At 43.6% G+C, this 23,038-nt stretch overlaps 1 protein-coding gene across 1 annotated transcript in view; it reads right to left on the reverse strand.

Moving 5' to 3' along the window:
- The window catches only part of TMEM131L (transmembrane 131 like), a 157,684-nt gene that overhangs the window by 75,017 nt on the left and 59,629 nt on the right, over positions 1–23,038 (reverse strand). Inside the window, exon 4 of the mRNA XM_080797493.1 lies at positions 1,587–1,655. Within this exon, the coding sequence (XP_080653619.1) occupies positions 1,587–1,655 (69 nt within the window). The remainder of the gene's footprint in view (positions 1–1,586; positions 1,656–23,038) is intronic.

A 23,038-nucleotide genomic window follows, 5' to 3' on the forward strand; every position in this document is an offset into this window, starting at 1 on the left:
AGTTAACATACAATGTAATAGACAATGTTGTATTTGTATGTAATAGACAACGTATATATTTGTAAAGTTAGGTCCTGCATTAAAATTCCCGTTTACAATAAAGACATTTCACCTAAGTAAAGCGATCTCTCAGAATCTCAAACCAGTGAAGTTTTATCATAAATTCAGCTTTGAACATTTCTTTACTGAACAGTAAAAATGTGCAAATTCAAACACAAAGAGGCAGACACCTAGAATATTGTAAAGACAGCCAGCACCCTTCCCACTTTCCTCTCTTCTTCCTTTTACAGAATCACCATTAAAAGCTCAACAAGGTACTTTTACATTTAATATTCCTTCTCCTTTACTGCAGCTCTAACCTTTTGCTGACCAGAAGGAAAGGGCAAGAAGGCAATCCAGATGAGTCAAGGAGGGCATCCCAGATGCACTCCCAGCACCATGCCTACTTCATTCACCTAACTCTTCTTGTAACTCAAAACAGCTCTTCATGAAATTAATGTCCCAGGCTGCTGAAGCAAGCGGGGCTCTGACACCTGAAACACCGTCACTTCCATACTTGAAACTCTACGAACGTGACGCAGTATCTCCTCAGAGCCAAGACATTCTACATCCAGGGTGTTTAACACCCGAGGTTTCCAACTTCAACCACTGTAAGCATTACAGCCTATAAGAGTCCTTAAGTTCTCCCTTCTGCTCAGCATCGCCCTTCTCCTAACTTCTCCAAGTTCCCAGATTCCTCCCTCTACCAACACTCAAGTCACGTTCCCTTTGTCTTCACGGTTCTGAATGTGATGAGGGCATCACCGAGGATGAGTAAGTAACTGCAGCTTATATGCTGTCTTTCCCACTTTGTTCCAGAGTCTTAAATGGAGCAACTAATGTCTGTCCGGTACATAACAAAGCATAACAAGCAGTAAAAACAAGCAAATGGATCTAAGGCAAAGAATTCCAAAACCATCAATATTTAGTGTTTTTTACTATAAAATAACTTGATTTGTTATAGAAAAACAATATTGACTTCTTATTAAATTCCAGTCGCTTAATATTGACTTCTTATTAAATTTCAATCCCTTCTTATTAAATTCCAATCACATTATAAGGAGTATTTATTAAAAACTGAAGAATCGGGGTGCCTAGGTGGCTCAGTGGGTTAAAGCCTCTGCCTTCGGCTCAGGTCATGATCTCAGGGTCCTGGGATTGAGCCCCACGTCAGGCTCTATGCTCAGCAGCAGGGAGCCTGCTTCCCTTCCTCTCTCTCTGACTGCCTCTTTGCCTACTTGTGATCTCTGTCTGTCAAATGAATAAATAAAATCTTAAAAAAAAACAAAACTGAAGAAATGGCTAAAACAATCTTACATTCTCCCTTCCACAAAAATATTCCTCTGAACAAGTCCCAGGATCAATATCCCTCATATTACTAATATACCTAAAATGTATTTAACATTTTATATATAGATATATAAATATGCTATATATAAGTACATCTTAAATATATTAATATATTTAAGTATATATAAATGATATCCTGAAAGCAAAAAATTGCAAATAAAATAAGTTATTAAGAATTATAAAGAAAAGATACTTACTGAATTCCAAAATCTAGAACTGACGGCTGAAAATGTAAGCCCTTTCCACTGAATAGTTTGTCTGAAAAGCTAAAAAAGAAAAGACAAGACAGATTAATTTTGTTGTAGTTTTGAGATTTAAATGCTGAGTTAAGAATATATACTTGGGCCAATGGTTCTCATGAGCTATAATTTTCCTTCCTTACAGATGAGTCTAAATTGGTTTTAAATGTAAAAACTGAGTTATGAGAAGTCTAATATAATTCTACAGCTGCAAAAATTTAAGATACTTTCAGATGATGGTTAATATAACTTCATATCAAATGTACAGATTTTATAAGCATTCAACAAAAAATGGGACTGCATATAAGTTTTAATAGGCTTCATTTCTGGATGAATTTGAATAACATGACTATTTTCATAAACTTTAAATCAAGACAAGACATACATGTAAGGTGGGTGGGGGTGAGGGGCTGGAGAGGGAAAGGGATTTGGTCTCTAAATTAGTAGACTATTTGTAGTAGGGAAAGGATGGGGGAGTGTAGACAGGGTCGCTCCTCAATGCTGAAACCATCACCAAATCTGTATTTGTAAGAATAATCATTACATAAAACCTCATATGGCAGGTCATATTCTTCTGCAGTTCTTAATCATTATGATGATTTTTCTTTAGAACCAAGACATAAATTAACATACCAAAAAACATATAAAGAAAACAAACAGAAGAAAAAACATACATATAACATAATAATACAATATACATACACATACACATACATAAATACACTTAATGACATAAAATTCAAAGCACGTGTATATGTATGTGTGTGTGGGTATGTGTGATATATACACCAAGAAACTATCAGTCATCATATGACATTTTCTTTTCTTTTTTTTTTTTAAAGATTTTATTCATTTATTTGACAGAGAGAGATCACAAGTAGGCAGAGAGGCAGGCAGAGAGAGAGAGGAGGAAGCAGGCTCCCTGCTGAGCAGAGAGCCCGATGTGGGGCTCGATCCCAGGACCCTGGGATCATGACCTGAGCCGAAGGCAGAGGCTTTAACCCACTGAGCCACCCAGGAGCCCCGACATTTTATTTTCTAAAAAATAGTTATTTCTTTGAGAGAGAGAGAGATAGAGCATGCACACATGGTGGGGGAGGGGGAGACACAGAGAGAGAATCTCAAGCAGACTCCATGCTGAGCACAGAGTCCAACTCAGGGCTCAATCTCATGACCCAGAGATAATGACCCGAACCAAAATCAAGAGTTAGACGCTTAGCCAACTGAGCCACCCAGGCACCTGGTTTATATGACCTTCTAAAAGCCATGTAATCCAAAAACATTTAACCGAAGAAGCCCCAAAATGTAACAAGTGTAGCTATTTTCAAAAACTCCAGCAAACTTTCCAAAATACAATCTTTCCACCTAGCGCTCCACCAAACATGGTCCCAAGACTGGGTCCAGGAGTGGACATCTGAGTTTCAGAGCCACTGGCCAATAGAAGCTTTGTGACCTTCAGCAAGCGGGTTTCCCATTTTCCCTTAAGGTGCAGACAACACAGAGACCAGAGAACCCCTCCCAAACCCTCATCTGACAGGGAGAATCCTGGCTGCAATCTTCCCTTCCTCCCTCCACTTCACTGCCCCTATCTAAATCAAGGTGACAGCTCAGTCTTCACCAGCCCAACTTCTGCCACTTCTCCACTTGTGCTGAACTTGAGCAGAGAAGAGGCATGCTGACTACTGGTCTCCCTCCAACCCCAAAAGGCCAGGACTCCCTCCATAACTTTCGTACAAAAAGGCCACTAACTCACCTAGTTGCCTCCAGAAATGTTTTGGAGAATCCCAGAAGTGACAGATGTAAAGAAATGTGAACATCAGATCGAGCTGGCCAGGGAAGAGCATCCCAGAAGAAAAAGAAAACAGGCAACTTCACATGCCAAAAACTGTCTTAGAAAAGTCAGGCTACTGCGTAAGTATTAAGCAAAATAACTATAGTCCCTTCTGTCCTGTGCACTGAAAGTGGACTTACACTGGATTTCACACCCAACTTCAGAATGAAGACGAGGTTTTAAGGATTTAAGCAATTCACTCAAGATCACATAGCTACTAAGAGAGCCAGAATTCCAATGCAGGTCTGTTGAGGTCAGAAACTTGAAGCTAGTATGTAGTTCAGGCTTATCCAAGTTCACAGGACCCACCCAAGGAACCAGGGCAGTCTAGTGGCTGGCTGAGGGTTTGGGCTTCAGAATGCAGACAAACTTAAATTCCAGGCCCAAGGTCACCACTCTCTGGTCCTGAGCAGGTCAATCACTTCTCACAAGTCCCAGCCTTACGATTTTAAAATGAAGATGGCAACAGTATCTACCATGTAATTATCCTGAGGTTAAAATGAGATAATAATGCCTTTGCTTCGTGCCTGGCACATAGTTAAAAGTGCAATAAATATTAGATCATGTTACTAAGAGGAAGACTGTCACCTGACAAGAAAAGTAATGAGAGCAGATGGAGAAGCCAATCGAGTTTGAGTCAGAGCTGACCTGGGGATTTAAAAGTCCCAAATGGGTAGCAGTAATTATCTCTGAATAGAACAAATGAAACATAAACCTGGGCCATCTCATAACAGAGATTTTTAAATCCCACAATCGGGAAGTTTTACAAACCCAACAGAAGTCAGCTATGTACAGTCCACCTTAAAGCAATAAACTACACATGGTCAGCATTTCCCTAACTTCAGAAAGCAAAAACCCTATTTTAATGTCATCATTGAGAAGTAAAATCATGTCACTATTTCTCTCTAAAACTCAGAACAGATTCATTTTTTCTCTTTGGTCAGTTTCAGCTCACTTGACTTTGACAATTTGGAAAGGAGATCAAGTTATAAGGAGCTTTAACATCACTGTCTTAAGTTAAAAAGTTACTTCTCAAAGATTAAACTGCTTTAGTGTAGATATTGCCCTGGACAATACCCGCTCATGCACACACACCCTGAAGTATTTGTTAAAGACTGAAGGGGGAAAAGACATAGCAAACTGCCAAAATTAAGCCAACTGTGGACATCAAAAACCATCCTCAAATATCACTGGTGGCAAAGAAATTATACTGTGTTTAAAGATGCCAAAGTTTTCATTTCCAACTCGATGACATCCAAGTAACTTAAGCCTTAGGAGTTACAGCAGTAAAAGACAAAATTCCCTCCTTTTTCTCCCTTACTCAAAAAGTCAGCATTAACCTTTTCATATGTGTGTCCTCAATAGCGTGAATGCTTCCTTTAAGCCACAGCTCACCTGCCCTCTTTCACTCTTAGGATTCCCCTCATCTGGCATAAAAGAAACTCAGATATCTTACAAAAACAAATGATAAATTCATGCCACATATTTCTAATGTTCACCCCAGTCCCACCAACAAGATAATTCTAAGGAAAGGCCCTTTATGAGAAGAGAAAAATAAACGAAGAGCCATTTTGCTTCCCTAACAGGAGCACAGGGAGAGGACGTTGAGGTGACGGTTATTTGAGGTGAGGGAGCTCTTGTTTATACGAACCCTGCCCCCCACACTCTCTTAGCCCTTCTGAGGACACCGGCTGTCCCCGGTGTTGACTCCTCCCTCAGCGGCAGGACATGTGGACAAGGAATTCTACACATGATATTTGGAAAGAGTATTGTCGCCTAAGATTATCTGAGTTTTTTCCTCTTTTATCTTCTTCTTTTTTCAGAAACTTCAGCTAACTCTTTTCTCTTTCTATAAAAAATAAACAACACAACAACAAAAATAGTTCCAAAAAGTGGGTAGAGTAAGAGAAAAGCAATTTCTGTGGAAAAGAGAAGACCTTGGTTCAGGTCCCAGGTCTGCTTTGAGTTTCCTCTTTGGCAAACTGCAGGAGCACGGCTCTGACACCCTTACAGGAGCACGCAGGTGCCCGGTACTCTGTACTCCTAGAAAAATTAAATCTATCTGCTGACATCAGACACACCCACTGAAACATTTCAGTCCAGTGACTTTGATAGGGAAATGGATTAACTATAGCCAACTGTTCTGGCCATCCAGAAATGCTATCTGACCAACAAACACATCGGGGCAAACGTAGTGCTCCACCTCTCTGGAATGAGAAACAGGGCCCAGCAGCTGCAGACCCGGCCTCGTGGCCTACACTCAGTATGGACTGGCTGCCCTGGGGCAGGGGCTTAGCTCGAGGAAGATTCTCCCCTCAAGCTTATGATCCAGGACGCCAGACAAGGCTTGTAGGCCAATAAGCCAAACTCAAAGATCAAGAAAATTCAAAGAGAAGAACAGAAATCTCTGAAATGGTCAGGAAAGTTCGGGGCTGGGGGTGGGAGGAGTCAGGGGCCTCAAAGAACAGTGACCTCGAATGGAGACTGAAGGGAGGCCACTTGAACAAAGCTAACAGCAGGAGGGAAGACACAGAGGCTAAGGACAGCACTGGCCACATCTGGAGCACACCATCCGAGCGAGGAAAACACACTAGACAGTTGGCCTGGCAGCTCTGAATGGTGGAGTGCTGAGCAGGAACAGTGAGGACAGGAGGGAGCAGAAAGGGGGGCAGCCAACGATGAGGTCTTGCTGGAGGACGAGAACGCTGGGTGGGAACACGAGCCTAACATGCGCCACGATGTGCCCTGAAAAGAGTCTCGTGCACTGTGGGTCTGTGCTGGGCCTTTACTCCTAAAGGGAACTGAAGGTTTAATCAGTTTCTGGAGAAGACAAATGTGTTTCCGAAAACAGCCCACACAGGCTGTTGTCATCCTTGCTGAACAGGTAAAAATCAACCTCTGGCAGGGATCTGAGAAACAATGGTGACCAGCTCCAGGGAGGATGGAACGGTCTGGTTTTCCACACTCCTAAATGGTCTGGTTTTCCTTAGTCTCCCAAAGCCCTAACAGCTACAGCTCTCTGCCTTTTCCATGCAAACTCTTTCAGTCCCTCGAGAGAGGCCATCACCAGGCTTTAGCTACTGGATGAGCACCAGGACAAGAGGACTGGCTTCCCACATGTTCTGCAAAACCCTCTCTGCCTCAGAAAGGTAACAAAGGAGACTGTAGCAAAATAACACTATTGTCTAGACTCTGAAACATTCAAGGAAAGACCTGTTATGCTACTGAGCTACCTCCTGGGCTGTTCTCCCTAGCCGGGAGAACTGGGAGTGCCCATCAGAGACCAGTGCTGCCAAAGCTGGAAAAGACCTACAGATTCGCAAAGGAAGGGATTCGTGCACTGTCAGTCTCCTTGGACCCTGAGCCAACAGCAGGTATTTTCAGGACTCAGCTGTTATTCCCATGAACCTGGAGGGATTTCAGTACTTTTCCGTTATACAGCAGAACTGGGAAGGACCCCTGCACAGACAGAAGCAGCTCCTGCCTAGGGCAGCCTTTACAGAAGCCTGCCAACACCAGCGCAAGACCTCCACAGGTCCCCACGGACAAGAAGCCCAGAAGCGGCCCTCCCTGATTCACTCCTGTGATTCAATGGTGCCCAGCTTTACAGGCCAAGGTGAAAAAGCCCAAACTGCATGATTTATGAAGTAAGTTCTAGAACTACATGAGTTATGAAATTCCACATCATAATATTAGTACTACAAACTGCTTTCAGCTCTTTTAACTTAAAAAATACTTCTCCCAGAAGTTTACAGAAGAAAAATATGAGAGACACACGCACATCTCCTAAGGTCAGAACTGCCATTCTTCCTGGCGAAGTAACTACTGGCGAAGAACCACCTGACAGTGAAGGCAGAAACCAGTATTTTCCCCCTGGAATTCCCAAGATGGGGGGAAAAATCATGTGGTTGGACGTGATTTTCCTAGCTTCTATTACAGAAAGCCTCAGACTTCAAGGTCAAAGTCAAGAGGAAAGTCCTTGGAGCAATAATACCAGCAGTGGTCTGTCAGAGACACTCTCACTGGTAATGGGATATCCGCGTGTTGATGGGCAGGCCTTCTCAAGGCTAGGACAAAAGTTGTGCACACCAATCTGTCCCTCGAGTTGCAAAGATGTTCTCCCAGTTCATACCACCCATGGATGAGGCAGGCAGGCATTCCTTCTCTCAAAGACTAAGGTTCTAAGGCACCTTTCTGGATGGAACCAGGTTTGATGACAGGTCCTTACCCACCCTGCCCTCTCCAGGATGTTCAGCGTCCCCTCCTGCTGTCCTCCTTCTCCACTTAGACACAGGAGAGACTCACGCTCCTGTCACTTGGGAAAACCCTTTGACCTTCATCCCTTTAGCTCTGGGCAAAGGTAACAACAGCAAGTACACTTATTAAGCACTCACAGTGTACCAGATACTAAGCCCAGCACTGTCCCACGTTAATCCTCAGAACCCTGTGTGGACACCATTATTATTGCATTTCCATACCCAAAGAAACCGACGTTTTGGGCGTTTAAACAACCAGCCAAAGCCCACTCCGCTGCCAGGTGGCTGACCGGGAAGAAGCCGCTGTGTTACACTGTCTCTCACCCATGTCTCTGGTGTCCTGACCCCTCACTCTCCCAGAAATGCTATGCTGAGGTCATCAGTGAGGACATGCCAGGAAGGCAAGTGCTGAGGTTACTCAATCTGCCTCGCTCTTCTCCTGAAGGGTCCCTCCTTGGTTTCTAGGAAATCTCACCCAGTCTTCCTCTTTCCTCTGTGCTGCTCCTTCTCAGCTCCCTGTCAAGCTCCTCTCCCCCACATGACTGTCCCCTCAGTGCTCCCTAAACTCTCCCTCTGGCCTGTCACACCCACCCCTCAAGTTTCAGCTATCACCAGCTAGGTGACGGTTTCCTATATGGACATCTGTCATCTCCTTGTGCAGCATCCAGGTTTCCTTACTTTAACCACAGACTTCCCAGTGTCACCCCTCCTGGATTCTGAAAGGGCCAGTTACTCACTTTTATAGCCCTGCTTGTAGTCAAGGTGCTGACATGTGACCAGGACTTGGCCAGATTCGCCTGCCAGAAGCAGGGCATCGGGAGCTGGGGTCACATGGAACGGAAGGAAGCAGAGAATCATTCTGGGAACGAGCTCGGCAGCCAGGCAGTGGGGCAGGAGTCAAGGACAGCAGTGTCCTCGGCATCTGCTTCCATGGCACAATCCTGGCTGTGCTTCTATCTGCTACAACCCGCTTCCTTGATTTCCTTTGTTTTCTGAGCCTGGTTCTTCAGTCTTCCTAGAGATTCTAAGAGCTGCCCAACATCTTTTCAATAAATTCCTTTTCTGCTTCAATCAGCCAGAACTGGTTTCTGTGGTTTGACTGATTCATTTCCCAAGACTGTGTATCTGTGGCCTAGACCCCTCTGCTGAGCTCCTGCCTTGGGTTTCCAAATGTACCAGACACCATCCCACAGACGGCCTCCAGCCCTGTCCCAATGGAATCCACGGCGGAGTTCAGCATCTGTCTCCGACTCCCGTCGGATCACACGGCACCGCCCACTAGTCTCCCCCAGGCCACGGTTGCCCTTGCTGTGGTTTCAGTCACCTGCCATCAACCCCAGTCCAGAAACAGATAATCATTCTTCTGATACACAGCCAGAAAGTTAATAGGAGCCTAAGGCTAAGTCACAAAGCCTATAGAGCTCACCTCCTTCATCTCACTAGGTCAGCATTTGACATCTCACATCATCACAAGAAGGGTGAGTGCAGTACAATAAGGTATTTTGAAAGAGATCACATTCATATAACTTTTATGTATACTGTCATAACTGTTCTATTTTATTACTATTGGTGTTAATCTGCTATTGTGCCTAATTCATAAATTAAACTTTATCATAGGTATGTATGATTAGGAATAAAAACAGCACAGCTGATCCCTGAACACAGGTTTGAAGTGCATGGGTCCACTTGTACACAAATTTTTTTCAATAAATACAATACTGTAAATGAATTTTCTCTTCCTTATGATTTTCTTAACATTTTCCCCTTCCAGCTTACTTTATGGTAAGAATACAGTATGCAATTCACAGAACCTACAAAATGTGTTAACAGCCTATTTAGGTTATCAATAAGGCTTCCAGTCAATCGTGGGCTATCTGTAGTGAAGATCTGGGAGAATCAAAAGTTATACATGGATTTTCAGCTGCACCAAGAGTAAGTACCTCCAGCCCCATTATGTTCAAGGGTCAACTGCACAGATAGGGCTCAGTACTACCTGCAGTTTCAGGCATCCACGGGGCTCTTAAAATTTATCCTCAGTGGATATAGGACTGTGGTATGCCCATCTTGGTGACTGATGGCCTACCTGCCCGCGGGGAGACTTGAGATTCTGACTCCTGTACTCTTCTTAACTCCCCATGCAATGGATGCTGAAGGCCCTACGGGGACCTGACACATTCACACCCCTCAGATCTGTCCCTGCCTTCTAGTGGCACTTACAGGACCTTATGTTCAAAAGGCATTTGCAATATTGTTGTTTGTCACTATTTATTTCTCATATATATTTGGTCTTTGTCCACAATTTATGGATCACAGCTCCCAAAACTCTTGGGATTTCCCAAGTGTTAAGGGTGATAAAGGAGTCTTCTGTTATGTTAATGAATGCTGGACCCCAACCAAGGTGGGGGGGTGCTGGTTGCCAGGGAAAACAACCTTGTGATCAGAGACTTGGAACCTTCTTTCTCTGCCCCAACCTCCTCTTGTAGGGGTGGGATACAGGACTGGAGATTGGTTCAGCTGATGGCCAATGACTTAGTCTATCTTTATTTTGGAGCACTGGGTGTGGTGCATAAACAATGAATTCTGATACACTGAAATTTAAAAAATAAAAAATTAAAAAAAAAAAGAAAGCCTCCACAAAAAACCAGAGACTACTTCCTAGGGCTTCTGGGTTGGTGAACTGGTAGGGAGGCAGAAAGAGTGGAAGGTGTGGAGAGGGCATGGAAGCTCAGCGCCCTTTCCCCAGACCCAGCCCTATGCATCTCTTCCTTTGGCTGTTGATTCATATCCTTTATCATATCCTTTAAAAAATTTATGAATCTGTTTCCCTGATTTCTGACAGCATTCTAGTAAATTAATCAAACCTAAGGAGAAGGTCATTGGAACCGCCAATCTGAACCTGTCAGTCAGAAGCACAAGTAACAGTCACAATGCCAACAGGCTTGTGACTGGCATCTGAAGAGGGGGCCAGCGGAAAGAGCTGTCTTGTAGGTCTGACCCCTTAATTTATGCGATCTCTGAGTCAGAACTGAGTTGAATTCTTGGACATCCTGCTGGTGTCCTAGAATTGCTTGGTGTTATATGTGGGGGAACACCCACACACATTGGAATTGGGTCTGGGAACCCTCAAAGAGCACTGTATTCTCATTTCAAATAGTTTTAAAATATATTATTGTATTTACATCACAATCCACATACCATAAAGAACTCCTTTAGCTAAGTGACTAAATTTGAAAAAAAAAAAAAAAAAAAGAAAGAAAGAAAAGAAAAGGCAAAATAAATATATAAATAAATGAAAGAGAAGGCCAGTAATTAAGCCCATGTTTCCTAACTCCTGTTCCAACTTAAGCCTTAGTGCAATTTATGGCTTCCCATCTACAGTTTAAAGATGTAATAACATATTTTCCTAGATTCTACTATATGTTAAAATAATTGTGACTTTTTTATCTGCAGAATACCAAATGCATTTTGCACTACCTTTCATTTCTAGGACACCAAGTTAGGATGAAAAAGGAATTCAGTCTCTAAGCAGCATAAGAGTTGGCCAGATGCTACAATCAGAAGTGGAAGCCAAGGCAGAAATTCACACGAACACTAAGGGAATGGGGAGACTCAGGATGAAGGACTTTTCCTTCTCAGTCACAGGTAGACAATCCAAGTTTCTGCAATACTGTGGCTATTTCTAAAATAGCCAAAATTTGAGCTAAATTTGAGCTACTGAAGTATCCATATAACTTTAGATATTAGTTCTCTGAACATAAGACCCAGCTATTTTTTAAAGCTCATCTACCACCCTTTCAGCAACTGGGTACCTATACTTATTCACATGATGAAAGCAGCAATGCCAAACCACACTGCCATTAATTTCTTCAGTTTCCCTGCATTAAGAGATTACAACAGCCAAAGCAGTTTGAATCAAAGGCTTATGGTCTTGCATATAAGACAAGGTGGAGCACAGTCCCTGACATGGAAAAACTGGGTGTGGAGTAGGTTAGGAAGTGTTCTGGAAGAGGCGGCACAGAGTAGGGCTTGGAAAGCTGGATGTGCTGTCTTCAGGTGAAATAAAGGAGGAATTCCAGACAAGGGGAGAAACAGAAATGAAGGCACACAGACCTCAAAAAGGCAAAGAAGGAAAAACACTGATATATGCAAAGCAATTTCTTAGTTTCTTGGTAGAATGAAAGAATAATACTATGTCATTTCACATCCCAGAGCAACACTTTAATTCAAACACAATGAACTCATTTTTTAAAAAAAAAATTTAAGTTTTATTTAAGTGATCTCTACATCCAGCACAGGTCTTGAACTCATGACCCCGAGATCAAGAGTCAGATGCTCTACCAACTGAGTCGGCTAGGTGCCCCAGTTTTTTTTTTTAATTCCCAATGTGAGCAATATATCAAAATCATCTTCAGGCAATTACAGAGACTATTAGTAATCCCGTTGGAAAACTCTAATGAAAAATGTCAGCGCTTTTTAACTGTTCCTCGTGGCCTTCTCGGCCAGAGCAAGTGAAGGACTCATGGCATCAGCTTACTGGCAAGGCAAGGCGATGGTTAGTCTTGCCCAATACTAACTTGTGTGTCCAGGCATTCCTGTTTCTCAGAATACCTGGACAAGTCACTCTCCAACAAGGTCAAGTCTTCTTTAAAAGCGAAACAAAAAGTGAAACTGCCCTCTGATTTTTTGGTTTGTTTTTTGTTGTTTTTGTTGTTGTTGTTGTTGTTAATGTAGCAGCAGCTCTTTTAACTGGCCTGTCAAGACGTCTACGAAACACTGTGGCACACCACACGCTTGCCCACAGAGCATCGCTTACGATTGCCAAGCTCACATCTTGTAGGATAGAATTCCACTGTCAGAATGGCTCAAGCACTGATTTTTCTCATGTGAAATCCAAGTAATACTGACACTGGAGAAACTAGACTAGAATGTTCCCAGAAAGACAAGTACGCCTTACTACAAATCAGAGGGGCTGGGTTATTCTTTTTCCCTAGGGACTGCAGCGGGTGAGTGGGTGAGGCTTAAAAATGTGTTGTTCAAAAACAATCTCCCCGGGGGCGCCTGGGTGGCTCAGTGGGTTAAAGCCTCTGCCTTCGGCTCAGGTCATGATCTCAGGGTCCTGGGATCGAGCCCCACATCGGGCTCTCTGCTCAGCAGGGAGCCTGCTTCCCCCTCTCTCTCTGCCTGCCTCTCTGCCTACTTGTGATCTCTCTCTCTGTCAAATAAATAAATAAAACCTTTAAAAAACAAAAAAAACAAAAAAAAACAAAAACAAAAAAATCTCCCCTGGAGAGATAATGGTAAAGGTTTCATGGTTTCTTTCCCAGGGTTCTGTGTGACAGGAATTTATTCTTTGGCCCTTACTATCTCTTCTCTCCCTCTTGCATATAATTTTTTGCTGGGCACCTTTCCCAGGCTCCCTTGCAGCTGGGTATGGCTATGGGACCAAGTTCCAACAAATGGGAGGTAAGCCGGAGTATTGTGCAGCAGCTTCCAGGAACCCTCTGGACCTCTCCTTCATTCCTTCCTCCTACCTGCTGTCATGGACACAAGTGTCTCCACCCTGCATCCTGAGAACCAGGCCCAGGACCCTAGGGAAGGCAATGCATGATCTGGAGGGAGCAGGGGTCCCTGAACACTTTCTGGCGCCAAAGGCTGTGGAAATCCAGACTCACATAGAAGAGACAAAAACCATCTCTCTTTTTTTTTTTTTTGCCTTATTTTTTAAAATTTATATAAAATCAATTAATCAATATATTGTGTATTATTAGTTTCAGAGGTAGAGTTTGTGATTCATCAGTTGTACACAACACCCAGTGCTCATCACATCAGCTGCTCTCCTTAATGCCCATCACCCAGTTACCCCATCCCAAACCCACCTCCCCTCCAGTAACTCTCAGTTTATTTCCTGGAGTTAAGAGTCTCTATTATTTGCCTCAGTCTCTGTTTTTATCTTATTTTATTTTTCCTTCCCTTCCCCTATGTTCATCTATTGTTTTTCAAATTCCACATATGAATGAAATCATATGGTATTTGTCTTTCCCCAACTGACTTATTTTGCTTAGCATAATACCCTCTAGTTCCATCTATGTTGTTGCAAATGGCAAGATTTCATTCCCTTTGATGGTTGAGTAATATTCCATTGTGTGTATAGATCTCACGTCTTCTCTATCCATTCATCTGTTGATGGACATCTGGGCTCTTTCCGTAGTTTGGCTATTGTGGACATTGCTGCTATAAATATTCGGGTGCACATGCCCCTTCAGGTCACTCTGTTTGTATTTCTGGGGTAAATACCCAGTAGTGCAATTGCTGGGTTGTAGGGTAGCTCTATTTTCAGCTTTTTGAGGAACCTCCATGCTGTTTTCCAGAATGGCTGCACCAGCTTTCATTTCCCACCAACAGTGTAGGAGGGTTCCCCTTTCTCTGGATCCTCGCCAACATCTCTTGTTTCCTAACTTGTTAATTTTAGCCATTCTGACTGGTATGAGGTGGTATCTAATTGTGGTTTTGATTTGTATTTCCCTGATGCCGAGTGATGTGGAGCATTTTTCATGTGTCTGTTAACCATCTGGATATCTTCTTAGCAGAAATGTCTGTTCATGTCCTCTGCCCATATCTTGATTGGATTACTTGGGTTTTGGGGGGTGTTGAGTCTGATAAGTTCTTCATAGATTTTTGATCTATCTTATTTTAAACCACTGGCATCTTAAAATTCTGTTACCTAAAAACTTAATTCTAACTAAAACAGCTTCTCAACCTTCTCAAACACCAGAAATGGCAGGAGCCACTGCTGAACAGAACTAATACCAGGTAACTTAGCGACCCTTCCAGCCTCTGCTGGCCCAGGGGGAGATAGGCTCCCAGTGCCGCCTCCCTTTCATGTGTTCCAGAACCACAGCTTCCTAATAAATCAGAAAGCTACATAGTTAAAGCAATAAAAGTAACCCAAATCTGATGGCAAAACAAAGAAACTTCTAAGTAAAGAAAGGATAGCTCCTGGCCGCCTTTTACTGGGAAAAGTCATTGACTGTGGTAGTAGCCTTCGGTAGCTTTGTTCACAAGCTGGTATAAAATGAGAAATGCTTGCGTATGAACCACTTTTAGGATTGGGCACACAGAAACTACCTTATAGTGTAGAACCTATCGTTCTGCTCCTAAGCACACACGAAGGGACAATCCCATGCAGGGACGTGGAAGGACCCGTATGATACACTTCAGGGAACCCAGGTTAGGAGGGCATTCCCTACTGATGTGACCACACCAGAAATATAAGATGTGCTAGAAGGAACACACAGGTGCTGTCCCCATCTGATCTGCTAGGAATAAGTCCTCGAAGGGGCCTTGCCAATAAGAGCCCAACACCACTTACATTGCCATGAAGGCAAGGAATAAAAACTAGCCTACTTTTCAAAGACTGCTTGAAACACACTCAATTATTGACATGCACTGCCTTCTTCCCTGGGGATGCATGTCGGGAGCCCCAGGTCAGAAAGCAATAACCCTCCTGCTGAACCCAAAGTCCTTCAACCCTGTGACAAACTGTGGAGCTCTTGCAAAGCCAGAAGAGGAAGAACTGAGATAATGGTGTCCTGCTTCCTACTCTGTCCTGGGAGGAAGGACTCCAAGGATCAAGAAGGTTTTAGCAATGAAAGAAGGTTGTATTCCCAAGGCCTACAGGTAGGTGACTGGATCTCCAACAGAAACCAACACACAAGAGCGGAATTAACTAGAAAGATGAGTATAAAGATCATCTACTGTTCTTGTGGCCAGAATTCAGTTTTCATTATTATAAAATTAAGATAGGTAGGTAGGTCCACTGCAAGGATTAAATGAAATTTACATGTAAAGAGCTTGCAAAGCACCCAGCAGAGTGTTTGCCTAGTGAGTAGAGAAGTGTCAGTTCTAAGGTCGGAAGAAAAGCAAAATAGTAAAGACTGATATTCTGATTTCCATAGACTCCAGAGAAACAAATCAGGACAAGGCTAAAAAAAAGTCTGTTTTAGAATTGAATTTATTGTGTCTGTGTGTGTGTGTGTGTGTGGGTGGACGGGTGGGTGGGGGGTTACGTGGCTGGGGGAGGCAGGCAGGCAGAATGCCTCCAACTTAATTCAAGAGAGCTGACAGCTCCAGGCTGCACTCCCCTGGAACAGCAGCAAAAGTAGCTGCAGCTACCCTTTCATTTCAGCCCAGGGAATTTAATTGTTCTTAATTATACAGGCGCCACTCACATGCAAATAGTGCATGAGGGGTTTTCCTTTTAAATTGTAATTTTTCTTTCAAACCTCTGAGGCACTCAAGTGTTATTGCTGAAGATGTCATGAAGAAAGAGCGGCCCTGTGGTCACTCAAGCCCAGGAGAGAGGCCCCTCTTCATGGGCCCTCCCTCCCTTTGTCTGGCCCTGCAGGCTTGTTACCCTCCCACTGGTCAGAACTGGCCCCATCATTGCAGCCTGGCTCCATCTCTAACATCTCCCCCTCTGCTTCAGGCATTCTCCACCCCTAGACAAAGCCCAGGATGAATCCAAAGCAGACTCCAGGGCCCAGCAGACTCCAGCAGAGAAGGGAGGGGAAAGCAGTGATAACCAGTGCCAACAGTTTGGCCCACTCCATCCTTTTATCAAGGTGCTCTCATCCCCAAAAGAGTGGAGTGCCCTAATCAAAACTGTGTTTTGCAGGTAATAATAGCACCACGAAAAAAATGCTGCCAACAAATAAAGAGAAACAAAACTGTCCCATGCACAATGATTACAACTAAAGAATGCACAGAGAGGGCACCTGGTTTGCTAAGTGAGTTAAGCCTCTGCCTTGGGCTCAGGTCATGATCTCAGGATCCTGGGACTGAGTACCCCCCAACCTCCCGCCACCGCCTGCCTACTTCTGATCTCTCTCTGCCAAATAAATAAACAAAATCTTAAAAAAAAAAAAAATACACAGAAGAACAGGAGAAGGCAGGACTAAAATTAAGGGCAATGTCAGGAACATCTCCCTCTCCCCCGATTCTCCAAAACCGTTAAGCGGCTTAACGTCTCTGAGAATAGTGAAGATTTTTCAGTTATGTGGTTTTAGGAAACTCAAGAGCAAAAGGAAGGCATTCTTTTTAAACATCACTTATGATCATTCTTTTGATCAATTCCAAGAACACATTTCCACATTTATAAGTTATTTAAAAGCTAACAGAAGCTTCAATTCCAGAACACTTGGTTGTTACTTTGTTCTACTTCCCTAAGTCACTGGTTAGATTCCACAATCCCCCAGGGACTCCTCTTCCTTCATTACTTCATCAAGACAGAGACCCCCAGGCTGAAAGCCTTCTCTCTCCCGCCTATGTGCCCTTACTGGCTGATCTGGTCCAATCTCAGGATCCAAACATCACCCCAAGCTTACATCTCCAGCCCAGCCCTCTCTCCAGTCCCAGCCCCTTGACTATGCACCCCCAGGTCAACTGGATGTCTACAAGACATTAAAAAAAAAAAAAAAAAAAAGTCTGAAACAAAACTCTTTACCCCACTGGCTCCGTCGATAGCCATCTCAGCTCCGTTGTTCGAGCCAATACTCTTGGAATCATCCTGGACTGTTCTCCGCCTCTCCCCCCACATCAGTCTGTTGGAAATCTTCTGAGTTCTGCTTTCAAAGCATATCCAGAGCCTCACCACCTTCACCACCTCCGGGATGGCCAGAGGATGCTCATCTCCCTGTCTTGATTCCTGGCTGCAAGGCCTCAACTGACCTCCAGGGCTCTCCCTGCTGTCGAGGCCCCACACCAGCCTTTACACATCTAACTCAGATCATCCCACTGGGTTCTGATCAGAATCCCCGCAAAGACTGCCCACTGCTAATGTCTCCCCTGAACCCTACACCACATCCTCCCCCACCTCATTGCCTTCAATTCCCTCCCCTCCTTGGTAGGTGGTCTCCTCTGTGAGCACTCCGGGGCCTAAGCTCCCACGGTCAAGAGCCTCTGGAGGGGCTCGTCTGTCAGCAAGTTCTTCCCTCACACAACTTCATGGCCAACCCCATGACCTCCTCCAAATCTGTATTAAAAAATCTCTCCCTCTGAAAAGCCTCCCCACTCTAATGACAGTCCCCACCCCACCCACGTCCGCATCTTCTCCCTTGCCTTTGCCCAACCTCCTCCATACCACGGAGGGTCTTCAAACACCCATTAGTTTCAGCTGTTTATTGTATTTAGGTTTGCTGCCTCCTTCCCATCCCCGATCTGAAGGCAAGTTCCACCAGGACAGGGATTTTGGTCTGTCTTGTGGGCCAACGTGTCCCAAGTGTTTAGAGAACAGCTGCTGGATAGGACTTGGTAAGTAAAAGAAAACCTTTTCAGCTGATGCCACGGATTTATAAAATCACAGTTCAGGCCTCAGAATACCTTTTTAATTATCCAGTATAAAGTCAGCCTCACCATAACACAGCAGAACCACAGGATCATTAAAAAAAATTTTTTTTTTCCAAATTTCAATTTAAACCTTTACTGAATTTCATTCTAAGGAAAAGAAAGAACAAATGAATGAACGATGTATACAACAGTCTTAGAAACCAGTTAAGTTGTATTAGAAATCAGTTAAGTTGTATTTTTTATTCATCTTAAAAAAAAAGTCAGGCCTTGTCATGTCAAGGGTATATAAAATGTCTAGATGTCAAGACAACTAAGAAATTTAATGTGCACCTGGATGGTTTAGTTGGTTGAGAGGTTGAGCATCTATCTGTCTGCCTTCCACTCAGGTCATGATCCTGGAGTCCTGGGATTGAGCCCTGCACTGGGTTCCCTGCTCAGTGGGGAGCCTACTTCTACCTCCCCCATTTGGCCCTTCCCCTACTCTTGTTCTCTCTCAAATAGATAAAATCATAAAAAGAAGACAACTAAGAAATTTTAAAAAACAGGATAGTGAACCTTTCGAGGAAAATAAGGCAGTGGATCACGCACAGAACATCTTGGAAGAGTAAAGCTAGTATCATAAGAGACCCGCTTTGTTCACCGGTGGCTGGGCAGAATCTTTTAGAAGGCAGCATCCAGGGCCTGGGCCTGCTTCAAATCCCTGACACCATCCGAATCAGCATCACTAATTACCACAGCATGCCTGAGATGGCTGTTATGTCCCGCTGCTTAAACGAGTAGATTCGTAATTCCAGAATGAAGAAATCAAAACCTACTGTATTTATAAATCCCGGGTACACAAAACCCAAGTCAAGCTGAGGTGAGCCCTAAAACCACACCCTCAGCTTCAGCCCTGGATCAGCACCAGTGGGGAATCCAGGTGCACCCCAGCCCCACACTAGTCCTCCATGAGGCTAACATGGAGGTAAAAGATCCAAGAGAAGGAGGGAGAATCCTGAAATTCACTTACTCCTTGGAGCCAACAACCCTCCTTCTTCCGGATTAAAAGGACTAACAAATTCCCTTAATGCTTAACCAAATGATTGGCGTCTGAGGCTGAAAAGGTCCCAACTAGTAGTTAGACAAATCCAGTAACTAAAATGTAACTCATGAGGTTGGGTCCAAAGTCAGAAAAGCAAGTAACCTTTGGAACATTAAAATCTATTTTATGACTATATATAAAAACACATGCTTTCTGAGAAACAGGCTGATTCTGCAGAGGGCCTAAGATCATCTGCATCCCCACGAAAGAAAAAACAACAACAACAACAACAAAAAAAAACAGAAAAAAAGTGTCTCTTAAAAAGTGCAAACTACCTTTTCTTTAAAAAAGAACCAATAGCTTCTTTTAAGAGGGACAGAAATGTTCTAAAATTAGATTGTGGTGACGGCTGCCCAGTCTTGCAGATAGACTAAAAACCGTGAATAGTGTACTTTAAATGGTTGAATCGTACTGTATATGAATTATGTCTCAATAAAGCTGTGCTTTTGTTAAGAACCTAAGCAACCGCACAGTGCCAGCCTCCTTGTTCAGTCATTCCATCAGGATTCAGGGTGGCAAGGGAAAGAGGAGGCCCCTTCCTCTTCCCCAACATACACCCACCCAAGCCCTCCAAGCTGATTTCCTTTCTGCGCACACAGATGCCTCTTATACATAATGAGAATGCCATATGCAGATGCATTTGATTAGCGCTCTCCACATTTCCCATCATTATGCAGCACTTGGTGAGCTGCAGTTAATTCCTGCCCATTATCCAAGTGCAAAATCATTCTGCCTAATTTCGAGCAGCCCGGCAGCTGCAGAGGAAAAGCAGTCTTGCCCATCCGTGGAGGCCCATTTGACATATAGCCCCCGCTGCTATGAGGACTCCAGTCTTCTAGGGCTAATCAATTTCAATCAAGTAGGCACTATTAGACTACAGAATAATGGTGACTTCCTTCTTCATCTGTTAGCGTGTACCTTCAAAAAGCCAGCATGAGAGGATGAAGGACAAGTGCAGAAATCAGGACTGGTGTTTTTTTTTTTTCCTGGGGGTGGGGGTGGGTGCCGGGTGAAGAAATCAAATAAGAACAGAACACTATTTACACCAAGAAAGGTCCTCTACCCGCCTGCTATCTCCATCCCCACGTGGACATGTGAGTCCTGATCCTTAAATCACCTGGTCTACAGAGCTCAGTGAACCCCGAAACCACTAAATTATTCCTAATTTGCCAGTTCTCCAAATAATCCTTTGACCTCTCTTCTGAGGAGGCACTTCTGCATTTTAAATAGCTTTCATTGTGATTTTCCTTTAACTATAAACAGAGATAAGAAAATGTACTAATAGTATTTTATATAAAGAAATGGTGGTATTACACTGTAAAATACCATAGTTATACAATAAATAAAATACGGAAACTTCACACTTAAATTGTTAACTCTTGCTAGAAACAACTCAATTTTTATCCTACATTCAGTAACACTTCAGAAATAAATTTCTTTCCTCTAGTAATAACAAAAGAAGGAAATCCTGTGCACTCCACTCTAGAAATACTACCACATTCTGGTGGTAGACACAGAATTAATCCTGTTAAACTCAAGAAAAGGTTAATCCTCAGCAGTGGAATCTTTAAAAACGTCTTAACTCCTAAACATTTCCTCCTTTTTAAAAAGGATCATGATGGGGTACATCGGTGGCTCAGTCAATTGAGCCTTGGACTCTGGGTTTCTGCTCAGGTCATGGTCTCAGGGTGGTGCGATCAGCCCCACCCACCTCAGTCTCCGAACTCAGCAGGAGTCAGCTTGAAGATTCTCTCTTGAAGATTCTCCCTCTACCCTACCCCTCTAGCACACAGCAGGCACAAGCAAACGTGCTCTCTCTCAAATAAATAAATAATTCTAAAAACAAAACAAAAAAAGGGATCATCATGAGCACAGCTCCCAGACTCAAGAAATTAGTCCACTGGTATCCAATTTATGCATCCTTCAGAGATAACCAGGAACAGCTTTTTTAAAAATATGGACTTCAGGACTCCATCACCTCTTCCTGGGTCAGAATCTCAGGAGATAGAGCCCGGAAATCCCCATTGTTAGAACTCCCTCTGGCAACTCCAGTCTTCTTGCCCCCATTAGGAAAGCAGAAGTAGCATGTGCATGACAGAACCACAGATCCGTTTACCCATCTCTCTGCTGCTCATTCTGGGATTCTTCCAGGGAAACGTCTGTTTCCAATGCAGCTCATTCATTCTCATCATAAAATTCTTCGGTCTCATTGAGAATCAGGAAATAAGCTAGCTATTTTAAGCAGAGAGAGATTTTCACATAGGGAATTAAATGCTTATGAGCTTGCTGGAACGTTCAAGGGAGCAGTCTCTCCACTGGGCCTCTAGAAGGGACTACCAGAACAAGAGGAAAGCGGCCCCAGGAAGAATATTGGTCACACTGGGGAGGTGTGCCACCTGTCACAATGGGGAGGTGTACCACTCCAGGAAGCAGTTCTAGGACTACCCAGTCAGGAACATCCCATCAGCTGGGACCACAGGACCTGAGAGCTATCTCTGCCACCACTGTTGGTCCTACACCACACAGCCACTAAGTCAAAGTAGGGAAGACTCATTCACTTTTTGCTACCTCCCAGACGCCAACTTCCATGAGCTAAACGTGCTTCTGATGCTACTGCAGTCAACAGTGATCACCAGAGCCGAGTCCACCATGCCAGCCTCGCCCTGAGCAGAGGACCTCAGCTCCGCAGCCAACTGAGAAGGCACTCCCCCACTCCACAGTCCTCAACACTCTCTGTCTCCCTCACCCACAGGACCTCCTCTGGCCTTTCTTCTCTCCATGTCCCCTTCCTCTGGGGATGACAGCTCACTCAGATCCCAGTACCGAACCTAATATCTTTCTTCTTTTCTGATTCCACTCATAATGCAGCCTTCTCTAGATATTTTATAGGGTCCTGATTTTTGTCATCCAATAAACTGGACTTTGACCCCAAATCCTGTCATTTACCAAATCAATGCCACTTAAACCAAGCAGATAGGATTAACAAAAAATACGCTACCACCACCTTCACAAGAAAACACTAGTAATCACATCATCAAGATCTGCCCAAATTAAACCAGTACTTTTCATGCAGTATTTTCTAAACCTTAAGCCCATCACAGCACGAGTGCTATGAATGGATAAAGGCCTCTGACCACGAGGAGCTGCTATCCTCGGAGGAGCAGCAGAGACCTAAGGAAAAAGAACAACACACACAGCAAGAATTTTAATGCTGGAACTAAAATATTTGACCCCAATATTAACTACAAACTACTCGGATTTGAAAGAAAAACGTTTGTTCTTTTCTTGAAGCATGTGTGAGGTCTCGTGGAATGAACATATGGTAACATCTTGTGTAACAGCCTACAGTGTCCATTTTTGCAATCAGATCTTACTTAATACAATACCACCGTGTGACTTCAAAACATGGGCATATGTCGAATAACGGAAAATCTCCCACAGTTATCTGGCCAGGGTGAGGAGTGAAGGGAGAGCTTTAAAGCAAATAAAATCATTCCTAACACAAGGAGTCAGGCCAGACAGCACACTATAGTGTAAGATGCACATGCATCCTTAATTTCTTAATTTATTTTCTCCTGTGAGCAAACTACTTGTACTCCTAGATTTAACTTGGTGTCATATTTGTGCTTACATGAAGATCCTCCCCCACCCCACCCCGCCCAAGGGTTTCAGTTTTCTCTTCTCATTGTCTTTTCACATCTTTTGGCCTACTGCCTTCCAAAGCAGCAGCACCGGTTTCTGAATAAGGAGTGCACATAAGTTATCTCACTGTACACATTCACTTTCAGTAAGTGGAAACATATACATAGAGTAAGTTTCTCTTCAAGTTATGCTCAAGGTAGAAGAGGCACAACCACGAAAACTTGCTAATTTGTTTTAAGTGGAAACTTTACTTCCA

The sequence above is a fragment of the Martes martes genome (assembly GCF_963455335.1).
Source record: "Martes martes genome assembly, chromosome: 2".
In the NCBI taxonomy this organism is placed as follows: Eukaryota; Metazoa; Chordata; class Mammalia; order Carnivora; family Mustelidae; genus Martes; species Martes martes.